This window comes from Pygoscelis adeliae, unplaced genomic scaffold (genome assembly GCF_000699105.1).
Source record: "Pygoscelis adeliae isolate BGI_AS28 unplaced genomic scaffold, ASM69910v1 Scaffold386, whole genome shotgun sequence".
In the NCBI taxonomy this organism is placed as follows: domain Eukaryota; kingdom Metazoa; phylum Chordata; class Aves; order Sphenisciformes; family Spheniscidae; genus Pygoscelis; species Pygoscelis adeliae.
Genome location: NW_008824940.1, coordinates 2,230,429 through 2,249,852, shown reverse-complemented (window position 1 = coordinate 2,249,852; position 19,424 = coordinate 2,230,429). Strand labels below are relative to the sequence as shown.

Below are 19,424 nucleotides of genomic sequence, written 5' to 3'. Positions count from 1 at the left end.
GCACCTGTCTACCCCACGCTGTCTCCGGGGGTAGATGTGTAGGTGTCCACCTGTGCAGTCACCCCGTCTCGCCACTGACGCTGGCTGTGGTGTAAATGCCCAGCCTGCAAAGGGAAGGGCTGTCTTGAATAAAACGTTGCTTTGCACCACGCCTGGTGATAAAGCTAAACCCTGCTGTGAAGCTGACGGGTGTTTATGGGGCGCACATCGGGGAAGGCAGGAGGGTTCGTTGCTGCGGCTTTGATCCTGTGAGATGTGGTGCTTCTGGCCCTGGGTGTTAGGTTGGGGAAATCATCATCACAGCATGCTGTGGAGGCCAAAGTAAATGCAGATGGGGTCCAAAGGCAGGGCTTGGACTCCCTCAGGGAGGGCAGGTCTGTGAGTGATTATTTGTCCCCGAGCCCAGGCTCCCCCCACCGCCCCACTGGGGCCCAGGGAGGGCCCTCACGCTGGGGCAGACATCTCACCCTGCTTTTCCTCATGCTCCTCCTGCCGGTCTCTGCCATCCCTGAGACAAGGTCGGGGCCAGATCTGACCAGTCCCCAGTACGACGGGCCCCGCCTGTATCTCACACTCTCAATCACCTCGTGTCCCCTTGTATCAGGTCCCCTCCAGCCTGAGCTGCTGCGGCCGGTTTTGGGGCAGCCATTGGTCCCTTGTGCACTGGGTGGCCAAACCCCCTCCGTATCCTCTCTGGTTTTGCACTGACACATCCTGAGGAGCCCAGGGCGCTTCACTCCCTGTGGGCATTTGGGCACAGGAGCAGGGACTCGCTCTCATTAACTGCCTCGATCTTCATGGCCCAATCCCTAGCGGTTGCTGAGCGCCTGAGGAATTTGGGGCATGTGGAGGCTCTGATGATGCACCCATCTCCCTGGGGCGACCGCCTGTGTGTTATGGCTCATGTCCCTGCCTCCGCCCGGGAGCTGATGCCCAGCACACCCCAGGTGGGAACTGTGGGGCCTTTTCCCTATTTTTTAACAATCCATGCATCTATCCCAAAGGGTCATGGCATTGGCACCTGAACTGTTTCAGCGGAGAGAGGAGAGGCACGAAGACAACGGCACCAAAGCAGGCCATCTGCTTCTCATGCCCTCTTCCGACCCCCATGGGGAGAGAGATGAATGCTCGGTGTGCAAGGCAGGAGATGAGATGTGGCTAAAACCAAGTAAGATGTGACCAAAAACATGAGAAAAGCCTTTGGATGTCTGTGCAATTCGTCACATTTTACTAATTCGTGAGGGCAGATGTTCCTGCCTTGCTTTTTCCTGTATATAGAGACAAATAATAACTGTCAGGAAAATATGCTGTTCTGACGAGTCTGAAAGTTTCTGCTCCGCTATACCAACAGTATCAAGTCTACAGAGCTGTAGAAAAGACCAATCTCCATCTGCTGAAATGATTGTTATTACGTCACCATCACTCCCTTGCTTCCCCCCACACCCCAAATGAGTTTTGCCTATCCACAAATGGGTGTAGGGACACGTTTTCTTAATAAGAAAGCAGTGAATCTGCGTGGTTCTCTAATGATTATCAGTCCATCTCTACTGAGAAGGTCCACTGAGCTCGAGGCAAGTCCTCCGTGCAGCCGAGCTGTGGGACCAGCCTCCCTGGAGGCACTGCACATGCGGTAACAGGGAGACAAGGGCTCTCCACCAGCTGTCATAGCTCTGGTGTTAGTAACACCAACACTGAGAGCTGAAGCGTTTCCAGTCCCTGGACACAGTTGCCATCATGTTAACACCCAGTTCTCCCTTCCCTAAAAGCAGCACGGGCAGCTCTGCTCCATGTCCTGGTGGACGGTGACTAGGGGGGAGGAGGCTTGGGGCTGCTGTTTTGTTGCATGACTGAGGAGTGGTGGGGTGGGGTTGGAGGGGTGAAGGGATGGACTGGGCACCAGCCGATGAGTATTTGTGGCATCCCGAAGCAGTTAAGCTTGACTGTAACCACCCAAAGCCTCGGCTGCGACTGGCCTCTGAGCTCCCACGCACAGTCCAGGGGTTTGCAAGTTGTCTGGTTTTGGAAATGCGCCCTGTGGCAAGGGCCAAGAGTTCCTGCGTAATTTGGAAGAGCTCGCGAGCTTGATCCACAGCCTGAATGGATGGGCCACATGCCATTATACACCGAGGCACCACACTAAATTATGTATCTTCACATGACCGATCTGAGATATAGGATATAATAAAACCTTGGAGGGAGAAAAGACTGTCCAGGTAGAAAGGACCTGTGCTATCACTGTTCCAGCCTCCCAGCTTCAAAGAAGTCACTAGACCCTTTTTCCAGATTGAAGCGTACAGCAATAAATAAGGTGGAACTAACTGGCATACACCGAACTTCACAGTGCATTTGCTTCTTGCCTCTCCCTGTCTTTTGCCTGCAGTTCACCTCTCCAGCGTGCATGGGGAAAGGATGTACTTCTGGCTTTGATCCGCAATGTCAAAAGCAGGAGTTTCTGTTCTGATCCCAGCTATGCAGCTTGTTTGCTAATCGACTTTTGGAAATTCACTTAACCTCTGCCTCTTATCTAAAAAGAAGGGTGCTGAGAGGCTTAATTAGTTAAGTGGTCCTAAAATGCGTTTAGAATTGCACTTGACCTCTACCTCTGCATAAATGCAGAGTGTTGGAGTAACAGTGTGACTGAGGGCGTTATGAAAGCAGGATAGAACCAGCCAAAATACAATTACAAAAATACAAAGCTTTTCCTCATAAAGTCTAACTTCTCCTAGCATATCACTGTCATTTTAATTTACCGGCACAGATGCCTCCAATCACAATTAACCAGAATCAGAGCCAGCAACTGAGGCTGCAGGAGATGATGCAAAGCAGTGCTGAACACGCATTTATCTTCTAGGAGTGAAAATCCTGCAGGTCTTTACCTGCAGAGGTAGGGAGACCAGCGCATGACTTTGCAAAGGCAACAGGTTTGAAATAAAAGGCAAGACCAAGGGCTGCCTTCAGCTTCGTGACCTCAATTTTTAGTCTGGCATGCTCAAAGAGAGAAGTGAGGAACAGTGCTGAGAAGTCAGGAACTGTGCTGAGAAGTCAAGCTTGCCCCATCTAAACTGTGTGATAAGAGACTGCCTCAGGCCTCCAGACCAGCCACACCACTGTAAGTCAGTAGGCCCTTTCTCTTAATGGGTACCTGCAGGAATTATCCCTTTACAGCTGTCTCAGAGAAAAATGCCCACACCCACTCTGCTCCCCATCCCATGGGGGACCGATGCTGGCTACACTGGGGCTACCACGGTGAGGTGCTCGACCTCTTCAAGGAGGCGGCCACTTCATTTTCTGGAGCCCTGCAGGGAGTACAGAAAAGGGCACCGAGTGCCTGGGGTCACTACAACGAGGTCCTTGACAGAGTAAGAGCAAAGTGAGGTTGTGTTGTAGGAGTAAAGCCACGTCCCCGGAGAGCTAGGCGCCTCAAGGAAACGGGCGTTTCAAACGCATTTCTGGCTGGGACTGGGGAAATGCTGGACCGCTTGTCCTGGTGGAAGTTGAAGCCACTAGCTCAGGCCAGCAGTTCCTCTGTTTGGGAGGTGATGGGCGCAGCTCAGTGAAGGCACCAGCCTGGTCGCACAGCAGCTGTGGCTGCGGCACACCCCACCAGGCAGCTGTTTCGGAAGGGTCTGATCAGACTGCGAGTCCTGGCTTTCAGCAAGTCTGCTGCTGGGGCGCAGAGGGAAGGAAGGGAGGCCAAGGTAGAGTGGTCCCTACTCCTCAGTTTGTTTCCAATGACCCTGAAGAATGAGGGACCAGCAGAGAAATATTTAAAGATTTTTAAAACCGCACACAATAACAAAAGAAGTCGTGGCCAGGACACGTTAAAGAGGAACCCATCAAAAACCATCGCTGACACCTGAACGTTTGCCTAGAAAAGTCTCAGCTTACGTGTGGCAATGCTGAAATGCCAACGTGCTACCCAAATGGTGGATCCCCTTCTACAGCAAAGACGATTTAAGGGCTGGGAACTTTCAGGGCCTTTTAATTTCTGGGTAGTGCCCGCTGAGGGGATTGGTGGGCTGACGCTGTTCAAAAGAGAGAATAGCAGAGATTCTTGCCCTGGAAGGAAGAACCCCCCCAGTGCCTGCGATGAGACTACAGGACTGGTGGGCAACAAAGTGCTTCAGAGCTGTTTTGTCTCTGCTCCTGTGGAAACGCCAGGCTGGCGGACAGGTACAAGCCAGCTTTTCAGATGGGGAGTTAGCCGGGACCTGGCAGCGACCTGTCGGGCGGAGGAGTCCTGGTGCGGTTCTGGCCCGTTCCGCTCCTCTAAGCCACGCTAACGTATGGGGAGGCGCTCTGGAGGAGATGTCTCAGGAATAAGGTCAGCTGTTGAGCAATGCCAGTGTTCTAGTGCAAAATCTGCATTTTTATTAAAGACATATTTTGGAAGGCCCATTCAAAAATACATTGTGCTCAGTAAAAATTAACCATTTCCATGCTGATAATTAAGGTTACCACAGGATTTTTTTTTTCTTCTCTTTTAGAATATTACAGCAACAATAGAAATTTTACAGAAGTTAAGAATGGAAATACATGCCCAAAAAAAATTTGGTAAGGTGTACCAACAACATGATACAAAGGGTTGTATACAAACACTTTACAAATGGTTTATTAACTTGCATGAAGTCATCCTTAAATATTCAACACATTTTAAAATCAATTTGTATTCCAGGATTAAAAAGGTTAACACCACATCACATCCCTTCCACAACAGAAAGCATGGTAGATTTGAAAGTTTGTGCGCTTTAGACTTCTAATAGCTGTAAAAAACATCGGGGAACCTTATCCGTAAATTTAGAAGTTTTGAAAGCTACCTCCCCAGCCTGTTATTTTTGGATAGTCTGTACTGGCAGATTGTGAAAAAAGATCACTTTTTCTAAACCTCGTTCTTCCTTCCTTCTCCCAAATGACACAAATTCAGAATTCAGCATTTGACAGTGGAGATCTAAGCAGTCCTGGAAGTCCTTAGCAGATTAACCAGATTTTAAAATGCCTGCATAGTTTTTCCAACAAAATCACGGTTTCATGGAAGTCTTTAGCTTATTGTTCCACATAAACCAAACATATATAGAAGTTATTCCTTTTGATTAGACATATCCTTCAGTAGTACGAGTCTAAGATGTGCACTAGCAAAAAAAAAAAAAAGTAAGAAGAAAAGGGAAGTTGAGACAGTTACCTACAGTTGAAGTTTTGCCTTGTTACTAAACAGTTAAAAGCTCTGCCATTGGATTTACATGTCAAGAGTTCACACCAAGAGGCTCATACCTTATAGGAAACTTGAATAGCGGCTTGTGCTATGAACATGCTTTAAGGTTGCTAATGGAAAGCTCTACGAAAGCAGCTACTTCACAACAACGCATTTCTACGCCTGTACAATTAAGATGCCACCTTGCATTTCTCAGAACGGATCCAGAGAAACAATGCCCTGTGAAAACAGAGACCTGGTGGAACAAAGCGCCTGGTAGGCCGCGTGTTTTGGTGGGGGCACAATGAGGTAAGGTATCTCACCCAGCTGAAATGGAAAATCAAAACGAAGAAAATCCTGAGCAAGTCTAAGGATAGCTGTTTGAATAAAACAGCAAACAGGGTGGAGTAGTAGATAAGGCCTCTAACTCCCTGATAATCTGCACTAGAGAAACAACAAAGAACAAGGCAACTGCAATATTTGAGAACCACAAGGGGAATTCCGGGCAAGGGAAGACTGCAAAGCAGTGCAAAGGATGGCATTGGGATTCTAGAGGGAGAGCTCAGATGGCTTGGAGGTTTCAGAAGTGTATCAAATGAAGGCCCATCAAGATTTTATTACTTGGTTGCTAACAGTACCTAGAGGAAGAATCTTTTTATATGCCTCTTCAAAATTTGGAGTCAATAATAAACTCAGAACAAACAAACCAAACCTCAACCACATTCTGCAAGAGAGAGGAGGTAGATTGACTTGCAAGAGAAGACAAGAGATGTGTAGAGTCACTCTTAGCCTAAGTCACAAATTCCATGTTCAGACCCTTGGGCCATGGCTTAAGAGTCCCTTTTGCCCGGCTGCGTATTTTGAGTTACATTCTAGAGGAGCCTGAGAAGCAATCCGGCTCAGGGGAACGAAAGCATCCAAACATAGCGGGGCTGGTCCTTTTACACTTCTCATGCACCTTCCGCTTAGTTTGCCAAAAGCCAACTTTTGCACCAAGCAATTGGCTGTACACAAGGTAACAAATAAGCATCCAAGCAGAACTCGGGAGCAAGTAAAATTCAGACCTAATCCATCAGATTTACCTATGCTGTCTCATGCAGTAGCTGTTAAGACAGTCCACTGAGAGAACAGATGACCCACCACAGCTTTTCTCTTCAAATTGAAAGAGGATCTCCTATGAAATTTGCTTTGCTTAGTTTTCATGAAATTTGCTTCACGATTGCAGAATGAAACATCTTGTTTCAGTACATCCGAACCGAGTGATGTGCACAAGCCTTCGCTTGCCTGATGAGCCCGAGCATTGATGCAGTGCTGCTGTTTGACCCTTTGAAAAAGGAGCCAACATCTAGAACTTCCAAGCTGTGTTATATTAAAAGGCTTTACTCAAATCGCTCCCCTTTTTAGCAAAGGCCAGAAGTTAAATGGCTTTTCTCCTCATTCACTACAAACCCAGTTAATGAATGGTTAATATCATGACACCATTGGAGAGAGCTGTGTAGAGAAAGGCTCCTTTTCTTAAACAGTGTCCTGATTCGAAGGTCATTTAGAAACGGTTAAATAGGGCACATCACCTTTCCACTCCTCTTCTGTGACACTCCTATCCTATTTCGAATGGTGGGCCTACTTACATGAACAACAGCCCAGATGCATGGTTTATGCTATAACCCCGTTAATACATGGATTATGCATGCCAGCTGGAATGGAAAAAAATAAACATTCATTGCCACCCCACAATTTGCAGTATATTATATATGGCTATCCTTTTCCAACTCGTCACGTAACTGGGACTCAACTATTCTCCCAGCTCTACTCGGACAGTGTTCAAGACATACAGAATTAATTACAGGCAGATATTTTTGAAGCATGTCTCACTACCAAATCATTCTAAGACAACAAAAAACTGGAACATGAATAAAACCCCCAAACACTTCTAGAGCATGGCTCCCCTCAAAAGCGGCTGGGTTTTGCCTTAGCTAAATAGATCACAACAGTGCTTTCAGAGCTATATAATCTGTGTTCCCTTTCTTATAAGGGAGGACTACAGCACTGAGTCGTTAAGAAGTCATAGCTTTTCTGGATGAACACCGGCGTCTACTCAGCTAACAGCAACAGCAGCTTTTAGAGAAAAAAAGAAAAATGAGTTGGCATGTAGCTTTTCATACTGGTAAGATTCATCTGTTAAGAGACCTAACTGCAATGACAAGGAATGGCTAAGAGCCTATCACAGGACACTGCTTCTTGAAGAATCGCTCCAGCTTTGCTCCCAGAAACGAGTAGGTGTAGCAGAGAGAAAGGCAACAAGCCCAAGGACGACCTGAGGGTGTCTCGTACGTTTGGAAGTTTGAAGCCTGCTTTAATGTTGATCTAGAAGAGCAAGTATCTGTAAACAGAGCGGCGTCAGGACCCACACATTTAGGTGGGTCTGACTTGGTATCAGAAATCAAAGCTTGGTGTCAGTCCCAAGCCCGGTGGGATGGGGAACGTTTGAGGAAGAAGGGACCGAATCTGAGATCGCTGACTTCCTGCCAAGAACTCTGCCCGGTGCTCCGTGCTGGCGACCTCTCAGAGGAGCAACGAAGCTTGGGCTGCGATAAATGGAACAAAAAGTGTTAAATAGCTCTAAGGGACTGTTCTCTGTGGTCACGCCTGTTGAAAAAAAAAATGTTGTTTTAGGTTAATACGTTTACATGGCAGTTTAAAAGGACAGCTTAAACACATACACAATTTCAGTTAAGATGAGCTTAAGGTGCTTCTTTTTCAGTTAACAAAAGCTCAAGAGCTACAGTAAAAACATACAGACAAGTTTAGGCAGCTTGAGTTCTGCAAAATGACTATAATTCATTTCTGAAACCTAGTTTCTTTTCTATTCACATCATTAGTGATGCCGTAAGGCAAAACAGATTGCCGCAGAATAAAATGCAGTTTAACTACGATACTTTACACTAAGTAAATCTATAGAACATGTAGCACAAGACTCACAGACCAGTGAAGAGGAAAGCTCACACTTACAAAATCATTTGCTCTGTAATTCTCTTCCCCTTTATTGAGCCAGCAAATCTCAGTCATTATAAGATGACTCCTTCGGAAGCCTCGGCAAAATTACATTAGCAATATTCTAAATATTGGGAAGTTATACCAGCTTAAAAATACACAATTTATCCCAGCACCAGCTGGCCAAGCTGCTGGAAGTTCTTTCCAACAGAAGGAAGAAAATACTACATACATTCAACACAATTTAGTATTCAACTGAAATCTACTACGGTTTGTTGAATGTGAGAAGAAAATGCAGTATGAAGTAGAAAGAACTTTCTGTAAATATGGGCCACCAAATACTTGAACATTCCTTGCGTCACCCTCAAGCTTTGCTAACTACTTTAAACAGCTATATGTACAGTCAGAGATTACTCCGATTTAACTTAACGGGTACTGAGGAAAAAAAAAATCCTTTGGAAATATTTTTGCTTGCTAGAAATCAGAACAGCCACATACAGCCCAGTATCATCATCCCCAGCATGAAGCTCTTACCAGCAAGCTAAAAGTCTTGCAGAGGCAAAAGGATACGTATCCACAAAGTACAGAAGAGTCTAGTCTGAACGCTCCCTCGGAGACATTCAAATAGCACTGCTTAGAGCCCCACGCACGGACACTGCTTTTGTGAGGGATTTCAGCGGCATCAGCCCCTTTCAAAGCAGAGAACAGGACTAACCTAGTTGTGACCAACCGGTGAATCCAAAAGAGATTGCTAAAATATGCTGCTAAACTCCGGTAGTGATGACTAGTAAATATCACAATGTCTTTCCTGGATGCCCACTGAACTTATCAAAAACTGAATGCCCTTTCCTGGCTACTGTTTTTATATATGCCATATATATGATATAGTAACACAGTATATATCATATATATCTAGATATCATAGATCATATATATCTATAGAAAATCACATGCACATTTCTTGCAGGCAATTGACAAAGAAGGAATTCTTATTTTATAATTTTTCAAATTTACTAGACCGACTTTGAGCCCTGGACAAACCTGATGCAACATCCTTCCGTAATGTACTTTCTGACAAGGATTTTGAGAGCAGTGGTGCCAAATTTGCTGTTGTTAGAACTTTGGTATGACTCGAGAGGTACTGAACAGCATGTCCAGTTTGCATTGTTACCCAAGTAGGAAGTTCAGCTCTTACTGCCTGGCTGCTTCTGTTAACTACATCTATGGCTAAATCATCAAATTTACATTCAGGTTAATCTCTTTTTGGAAAAGACAACGTATTTGCAAGTGCAAGTGTCTTACGAGGACAGCATCTAGAAAATGAACTATGCTGCAGAGTAATGAGGGAGTTGAACTGATGCGTTTAAAAGGAAAGATTGTATTGTTCTGACACTACAGGCCTGACTCTCCTCTTATTGCACAAAGTTTAGACTGGCATAACTCTTTTGACTCCTGCTGGCTCACCTCTGGTTTAGTTTACCGGGAGCAACAGAGGAATCAGGCTGTGTATTTGCTACGCTCAACATTCACCAACGTAAAGGCAGTTTTAACAACATTGTACAGGAGACTGGAACCCAAGATCTAGTATTTTGCTGAGACCGGTAACTGAACTGTGTACGGGAATGTTCGGCTAGTAAGACCTAAGGAGAAATTAAGCTGCATGGCAACCTTCTCCCTCAATATCCAAACATCAGATTTGTAGCCTTAAATACATCCTGAAATATCATAAAAAGTGCAAGAGTAGTTTAAATTTAAATACAGTGTTTATCTTATTAGTTAATAGATTGCTAAACGAGATGTAAAATACACATATGCATAAAAGCTTGTACCATGATCTGCGGTGCCATGCTATGTGTAAGTGTCAAAGTGGCATTTCATTTGCAATTCATGCTATGTTTCTTTGGTTTTCACCCCCGCTATTAAGTGGAAGAGCACCTGCTTTACCTTGTAGTCATGGGGCACTTTATCTCTTTAGAGGAACCAAAAATTTGGTACTGGGGCTCTGTGCTCTTGATGCAGATGCAGAAATCCCATTACTATTACTCAGAAAGCTAAGGACACAGGGGAGAACATACCACATTTAGATTACTGTACAGTTCTGCAGTCTCTTGCATTTAGCCAATACTTCCAACAAAATAGCCCATAACAAAGCTTGGAATTGAATGTTGTCTTTTGTTTGTTACCAATAATGCCTCTAATACCGGGCTCTCATAGCTGAGCAAGATTCATACTGTTACAGTCATGTTTATATCCACGTTCGACTTCCTTTTATTAGAAGTATAATACTGCACTTTATATCACAAATGTATAAAAATATGGCAGATAGTGTCATAACAATACTTTTCTTTTAAATGAGTATATTTAAAAAACAGACAGTTATTTTCCATTTATATATATATTTATATATAGAATAAAATACTCCTGATGCAATATATAAATGTAACTGTTAGTTTTTTATAGAAACTACTGTAGCTGTTGCACTGCTTCACAATGTTTCAAACAGCTCAAAATAACTTTACATTAGAACATAAAAGATATGATTATAACAGTACGATATTAGGTCATCATAAATAAATATTACAAATCCTATCAAATATGGAAGTTTAAAAAACAAATTTAAGACATACAATTTAACGTTCAACCCTTAACCGGGATACACTTTTATCACATAAACCCCACTGTTTTAACTAGGCAGCAAAAAATGTAGTAAGGGCATAGGTCTAGACATGAATGTTTTCACCCTTTTAAGTGCCAATGCTATACCAGAAGTCTCCCAGCTTTCAGACAGAGATGTGCACTAAGCTGGAATGTAAATGAGAGAAAACGGCAATGCATTTTTCTCCCTGACCAGCACACTCTGTCTGGCATCCAGCGACATTTCTGATGACTGGTAATTCATAATTCAACTTGGTTTACTGTATAATCCCTGACTCTCACTGTGGTGCCAAACAGCATAGCCCCACATGTACATATTGCACACCTTTATAAAGCTGAAAATGCAGTCTTACCATCACCAGAATCACCACCTCTCCCCTACGCTGATCTCCACCTGAACTGGCCTATTTTCTGGAGTGCAATTACAAGGCTGTCTCTTTTAAATCATTCAGATTTGGCATTCGCGATCGGTTTGTTCGGTTATACGTGTGCCCGTTCTGTCCGCTCTTGGAAGGCAGCTGATCAGAGTAGGGAGGCCCGTCACTCGCGCTCCTGTTCACCGGGGAGACGTGCCAAGTAGGTTCCAGCTGGCTTGGTATCTGCAGCGTTGGCCTGCTTTTCGGCTGAGGCTCTTGCCGCACGTTGCTGCTGCCGCTGCCGGAGCTTTGACTCATGGGGTGAATTCGCACTTCAGAAAAAGAAGCTTTGGCTGGCTGACTTGGTAAGGGCTGGAAGCGAGGCTCAGCAGGGACAGGATGATTTGAAGAGGAGAGGTGTAAGAGCTTTCGGAGAGATTTTAATGGCTGGCTCTGAAAGACACAGGGAAAAGCACTTGACCTTCCGCTCTCCATCTTGTCAGACTTCCTGTAACAAAACTGTCATACCCTAAACTGAACATCTTGAACTTCACAGGACTTCTTCACTTTTAATCTGCATTCATTTGGAATGTTTCATTCCAAGCTATGATTACACACCTGAGAAAATGTCTTCTCATTACGATTCCATCTATTAGCTACCTGAAAAGATGGAATCTTTTCTACATCAGGGAAAAAAAAAATCATTCCCATCAATTATTTTATCCTTGTTTCCTATGAAAATGGAGGCGTAGACAATCGCATTAGCTGTCCATCTGTCACTACTCCTGCTATTAGCTTTAGAACCTCAGCCACATTTTATGAGGCACAGATATAGAAATACAAAGTTCCCAAAAATTTTGTGAACATCAATTAGGGGTTAGAGAGAGTCTTGAGTAATCATCTGCACTGAAATAAGGGCTGGCAGAACTCAGCAGTTAGATATTTTGTTTGCCGGCAGCTGGGTGATAAGCTGCTCTAGTCCCTCACAGCTTCTTTAACTGGTGAGCAGGTTGAAGGAAAATGGAGACATGGGGTTATTGAAATGGCTAGCAAGAGCTTGGGGAAGTCTGAGTACACAAAGTGGTATGAAAACAGCCTCATTAAATTCCACAGCTCACAGAGCAACTTGCTTCTTCAAACACTGCAGCTGCAAGGAACCCTTTTCTTCAGTTTTCAATGTTGTAATGGCAACAGAGCATGGCGCTAAAGCTCCCCCCAAACCCTGCCCCCCAAGCTGGTTTTAGAACTGGAGAAAATAAACTTGCATTAGTCCAGTGCTGTGCTCCAATAATGTAGCCTGCTTAAACCGCAGTCTGTGCCAGCTGAGGCACAGCCACACCATAACGTGGTCACGATGCTCTGGTGACCCCATCAAGTACCAAACTCTGTCAAGTAGCAGTGTGCCCTCAGGATGCACCATTCCTTGCAGAGCTAACTTGAGGACTTTTCTACAGCGCTGCATAGCTACCATAGATGTGCACTGAAACGTTGCTTGCCTCTAATACAAAAACATAACCAATATTTTGAAAGGCTCAAAGACTGACACGGGGACATTTAGTCTCTCTTCTTTTCTTTGTCATTCACATCTAGGTTTTCAAAGAATTATGCAGGACTGCAGGCACATGATTTTTTCACATTCAATGGGCGGGGAATGGGGAGGTTGGGAAATAATGTCAAATGCAGTTTTGCTGTTCATGAGAGAAAAAGCTGTCAAGATACCTCAGTGATGTTAAAATACAGGAAATTGATAATGCCACTTACATGAGGCTGGATTTCTGTCATCTTCTCAGGATGCCAATCCTTCTGCCTGCTGCTCTGGTGATTAGAAGAATGAATGGCTTTCTGTAATGCCAAGAGATCCTGACCATCACTGCTAGGCATCTGCAACAAAATATGAAATACTGGTTTCCTAATACATTCTTAAGAACAGCTGTAAATCTTTACCCCCAGTTAATTACAGAACGAAAGTGAAGCCCATTACTGCAGCAGAATTGCAATGACCTTTCAATATTTGTCCCCATAGTAAGAGCAAGTAGCTGTGGATATCATGCAGATTTGCTATACCCTTAGCCCTTAAAGCATTCGCATGCTGTTAGTGTTATTTGCCGTAAGAGAGCGCAGTTAAACGAGGCTTCAAAAAATAAAAAAATAAAAAAATTGTTGAGCCTCATCTTCATTTAAAAAGCATTCCATACTGCAGTTAAGACCATGGATCAGTTCTATAAATTTGTTCCTGAGTGAAGCAGACCAAAATCTCTCTACACTGATGTCTGGCTGATTTTGCCACCACAAAACCAAGAGCTTTTCCTTTCCCCATCCTTCTCCTCCTCCACAAATATCGCAAACTAAAGCAAAAATTAAGAAACTCCCCAACCTTCCCCCCTCCCCCAAAACAAGCTGAAAATCCAACAAAATTTATGGCAGAAGGATAATTTAAAACTTATATGTAGACTTTTATCTCATTTCAAGAATTCTAAGCAAAAAAAGGACAGTTAAAATTTAACCTATTTTTAATGCAAGCTGTCTTTTATCATGAACAATCAGGACGAACAAAAATACAGCAGAGGCATGAGCTAAAATTTAGTTTTCAGATAATCTGTTGTTAATATTTGATTAATTAAATTTATATATAAAGGAGAAGTTTGCATAAAAAAAAGTATTTGCAATTAGCTAAAAAACAAACCAGGTTAATTTTTTTCCTGATTGAAACAGAATGAGACAGTTTGATTTTAAACACACGTGTTTTTACAACTATGTTCCTCCTTTAGTCTTAGTCCCAGGGCTCATTCTGTCTGGAACTGTGTATGTTACTTTTTCAGTATATCAAATACTAAAAAAAATTTTTTTAGGCACAATCTATTTCAACAGAGCTGCCAATTTTACTTAAATTTATCGAACTGGCCCAAGATACTTAACTGGCATGAAGAGAAAGTGATCCCATGAATATAAAACACATGCTGCTGTAGTCAGTAAAACAAGTTTACTGGAGCATTTTACAGTGCTACTGTACTTAAAAATTAATACCATGGGTAGAGTGACTACAGGAAGCTTTTTCAAAGAAGAACTATGCTTTAAATTATTCTTTGAATTAAAAAGAGGAAAGAGGGATTTCTTGATGCTTGGATTCTCCCCGTTGGTTGAGTCTGTCTGCAATATAAGATACAAAAACTAAATGCATAGTATTTCAATTCAAGAGATCTGTCCTTACTGTATTAATTCTTTTTCTTTTTTTTAAATTCCGACAATATATGGTATCAATCCTATAATTTGCTTTGGGAAAATACAATAGTGATTGAATGAAAAAAGCATATGGAACAAATTCAGGGAACTCAATGCATATAAAGCATGTAAAAAGAGATCAGTACACCTATTCTTATATCTGTGTCATTAGGAATGCAGTGTGTTTCAAAGCCTTTTGGAAACAACTGGTAGGTCTTGTTGACTTTACTGAGTTTTGGATCAAATCCTGTAATTCTGGCAATCATTTGTTACTTATGAGAATGACCTAAAGCGGTATGACATTTCTTATTTTTATACAAATAAAATATCAAAGATACACTAACAATAATAGCAACCGGTTTCAGAATGAGCAGTTGATAGCTACCTCTGGAAGAAATAAAAGTATTCTATTTTTAACTTATAAAAAGAGCTAGGGTCCAAGATGAATTATTTCAGTTCTAACAAAAATATGCCTTCAACAACTTCATGTATAACTGCAAGGGCACTGGCTGTTTTATTTTAATTTCTGTAATACAACCAAAGAGCGGACCAATGGATGCACAAACAACAAACAGAACTATCAAATATTAAAATTATGAATGGGACTATTTCTCCCCTGCTCAGGTATGAACAAGCACAGAACACATATGCTGTGTCTAGCATTATTCTGCCTACCGAAAGAAAACTTTATAATACAATATAATGATTATATGACTACAGAGAAAATGGGTGCACTACCATTTGGTAGTAGGGTGCGAGGGTTTTCAAACAGCTTTCTCAGCTTCTCGATTCCATGCAGATGAAAGACAGAGTCACTAATTAGCATCACTTATTTAGGAACTTTATGGTCAGGAGAATTTCCTGTTTGAAGTTCAGTAAATTGAAAAGGAATCAAAGCATCACCAGGAGAAACGCTCACCTGCAACTGCTTTTTCCAAAGCAGGTAATTTCTTCAGACCCATAGCTTGCAATATGTGCCAAAATCTGCAAAACTCGGGCTCCTCTGAAGATAGTGCCTATTGACATTGTGCACAACCCTCGTGGATATCAAATTGTTTGGTGGCAGATGACAGAAAAAACTGTGACTCTAGCAATCCTCAAAACCTTTTACTACCTTACTAAAAGACTCCAAACGGTGAAAAGGAGAATGGGTAGGAACAGCTCTGCAAAACCAATATTGCAAAGAACTCCCGTAGCAGGCAGTAGCGATTATTATCCCACGAGGAACGGCACCTGGAGAACTCTAGGGAGAATGATTAATGGGAACAGCTCTGCAGGAGGAAGTGTCAGGAATTGGGATCAGTTCTGGGCTACCAGAGATTATGAGAATGACATTATTCAGAAGATCTCTTCAATCCAATTTCAGATACCTTTTATGACTCTTATGACAATCGCCAGCAAAATGAGACTTGCCAAAGGGTATCAGGTAAATAGTAGCTAGTGGATGCAGTATTATCACTCTCTTAAACTCTAATTCTATGACATGCTTCTCAGCAGTGTGACAGTTCTCTGGTCTAGTTTGTTATTTGCTGCAGAAAGTTTGTGTCAGAGTAAATAAGTGGAATTACGTACTTCTAGGACTCTATAAGAATTATAAGCCTCAGAAAAATACTTGCGTAGTCACAAGCTGTATGTTAGATTCTTAATATGAATTCATAGAAAACATTATTCATGTAGTTGAAGAGCTAATATTACAGTGCTGTTAACCGCTTTTACTACTGAAGTCAAACTCGGTGCTGAACTGAAGGTAATAATTTTTGTTTGTGCTGGAAGATCCTAATGAACATCCCAATGTTTGTTAGGTAGATGTCCTCAACTAACAGATGAAAAAGAACAAAGAACAGTGTCTGAATCAGACACTTGCACACATATCGGTGGGTACAGTCTGTCCCTAGATACTGTCCTGTTAAACAGCTCTAAGTAGAAATGAGAAGAGGTTTTTCAGTCTCTGGCTGGGTCCCAAAATCAAGTTGATGTCAGCAAGTTTCTAGCTGAAGATGCAAGGGTTTTTTCACTATCTTATTTCACTAATTTATTTATCTTCCTGTGAGATACTAGCTCTAACTAGCCAACATAATTTTCCCTTATGCAAAACCTCTCTCTCCCCGCCTCCCCCTCTATCCTTCTTCTTAAGAGTGAGAAGAAACAGGAGTAAGGATTATGTGTAACTCTGTCCTGTCTTGTAATAAGTGATGTTTTCGGTAGCTACAGATCAAGGTACTTATGATTTAGATGTTTTGGAAAGTGCTGGATTTTAAGATGCAGCACAACCTGGTCTATATTTCCTTTACACAGTTTAATCTGGAAGTAGTTGATACACCGTTTATCAGCTGGGCTTTTAAAGCGTTCCTTGCTATCACGTCTGAATGGCTGGAATCAGAGTAGACTAGAACTCCAAATTTAACACCTTTTTTTTTTTGTGGAAAATGCATCACTGGAATCAATGGCCTTAGGTGTGCTATCCTTTCACGGACGTTTTGATATCAAATAATCCCAGAGTTATAATCTAGACATTTTGTTCAGTTGAGTAATGCAAATAATCATACTTGAACTGGGTACAGGTATCAGGAGAAGGAGAGGTAGATGCCACTGCTCTAAAACCTGCCCAGCAGGAAGGCAAGGTGCTTTTCTGAGTGCTAGTTAACACACACACACACGTTCCATACAGTTAAAAAACCCCAACAAACCAAACCAAAGAAACCCAACGCCTTATAATCACGCCTCTCCTCCAATTTTCAACAGATCAGCCCTCCATCAACACCCAGAGTCATGTCACCACCCTCTATGACAGTAGATATTTTAATTTAATTACTCCCCTTCGCCCTGTGGTACCATTAACTTCTGAAGCCAATTTAACTGTAAGGAGCGAGTGTGATTTACTGCATTCTGAGAACCTTCAAAACTATAACTGCAGTTACACTTATAGAAACATTGCAGCTTGATTTTTGAATGGCATCGAGTTCTTAAACAAAACAAAACCCACAATGTGGGGAATTAAAGTAAGCTCCTCTGAAAAGCAGGGCATACATTACTGTCAGAGATATGCCTCTGCTAGATAAAACGCAGTTTGATTTTCAGATTCCAGATCAAGTCTGAAATTTATCCTCTTATTTGTACACTGAGAGCATCTGACAATACCAATATCAAATAAGGAACTACTGTTACTAACAGGTTAACAATAAAGTCACATTTTAGTGAAAAGCCCATCATTAAAAAAAAAAAGTTGGGTAGAATTCTTAGTTTTACTACCCAGATCTCATTACAAAAATGAAGTGTAAGAATGAAGCACATAGAAAAGAACAGGTAACAGAAAAGGACAAACGTTTATTTATGAAACTATTTTGCACATAAGATTTAGTAACATACTACCGTACTAATAAAAAAATACGAAATGTTCAGAAGTTCTGCTTCTGGTGGCCTGTTTGAGAATTGCAAGGCCACACTTGTACTAGCCATAATTCAAGATAAAGTACCTGCAGCTTTAAAATGTGGTAAAACAAACTTTATGTAAATGAAATTTTAAATATTTTACTGTTTCCAGAACTGTCATCCGAGAATGAGATGAGATGATGTTTAAGTTACTTCAGTTCTTAGGTAGATTTTCATTATAAAACTTTGTGAAATGTTAATATACCACTGCTCTCTGATAAAAGAAAGTTCTTTCTCCCTCCCAAAAACTAGATGAAAATATAAAAATCTATAAAAGACACCAAAGGCTTATACCAAAATAACAAAAGCCACAGTCCCTTCCCCCAACAAAACATAAAACGTTAAGAATGGTTAAGACACATCATCCTTATTCCAGCCACGGGATGCAGCAAGATGACAGAGGCTGTTATCAAGACACTGCCATGAAAAAGACTGGAAAGAATTCTCATTTATAACATTCTGATCTCCTCCTAATGGGTGTCTGAAATTATTCAAGCGCTGAGGACACACAATAATGCATTTGCTATTCTTGGAACGGTATCACCATATCCTGCAAAAGAATTTGGTGCAACATCAGCTTAAAACTTGCATCAAAACTGGCTCTCAAAGGGTCTGAATGAAAACAAAGATGCACAGGACTAGTAGGTGAAGAAATATTTGAAAAGGCAGGTAAATAAACCCTGAACAGAGAAAGAATTTGACTTTCATATGGCAAAGAGAGAACGTAAAAGAACAAGTAGAAACCTGTGGGCATGATCACAAATAATACAAAGGTACTGTACTAATCTAGCATATTAAAATGGTATAATTCAAAACTGATAAACATATTTTCTTTCAGAAATACTGTATACTTACGGTTTGAGATTTCTTCTTTTTCTTTTTTATTGCCCTGAAAAAACCTTGCTTTTCCTTCTCCTTGAGCTGATCTGAGTGACTGTTAAGGTTTTCAGGACTTTTCCTAAACATGAAATAAGGTATTGTAAGACAGATTTTATTTTGATATTATGTAAATTCTGTGCAATAATGAGATCTTATGCCAAAGAATGCAAATTATTGATTAAAGCAAAAAGATTCTTAATGTTTTAGCATTCGTTGGTTCAAGGGTTACTACACAGATACCAGATAAATAGTCTTATTAAATGGGATAGGAGGAACACAGTGTTAGGGTAAAATGTTTAGCTCAAACCAGTGAATAGTTATTTAGGGAAAAGGAAAGCATGCATGTCTTTTTTTTTTTTAAGCCAGAATTTAATATTCAAACCAAAATATCACACACGAGGTCTTTTCGAAAAATGAAAATCATATCTGAGAGAACATACAAATGGTGATGATGTATAAAAGCACAGGTCCAGTTTATCCATTGCTTGCTGGAGAGCCAGGAGTTGCAAAGTTCACCAGAGAGAACCAATTTCAATCGAACTTCCTGACCTTTGCTGACACGGTTCCAAATTTATCACCGGGGAAGCTGGGGATCTACTGTTGTCCATTTCAACTTAAAAACTTCAGTTAGTTTGTTATGCGTGGGTGAGACAGTGCTGGCAAAAGAAGATGACCCGAAAGTGGAACAGGTGACTTGCCTGAAGATT

At 41.9% G+C, this 19,424-nt stretch overlaps 1 protein-coding gene across 1 annotated transcript in view; it reads right to left on the bottom strand.

Moving 5' to 3' along the window:
• Positions 1–11,256: 11,256 nt before the first annotated feature.
• The window catches only part of CDKL5 (cyclin-dependent kinase-like 5), an 84,776-nt gene continuing 76,608 nt past the window's right edge, over positions 11,257–19,424 (bottom strand). Inside the window, exons 15-17 of the mRNA XM_009325480.1 lie at positions 18,694–18,796; positions 12,952–13,071; positions 11,257–11,643 (exon numbers count right to left, since the gene is read on the bottom strand). Coding sequence (XP_009323755.1) covers positions 11,257–11,643; positions 12,952–13,071; positions 18,694–18,796 — 610 coding nt within the window. The remainder of the gene's footprint in view (positions 11,644–12,951; positions 13,072–18,693; positions 18,797–19,424) is intronic.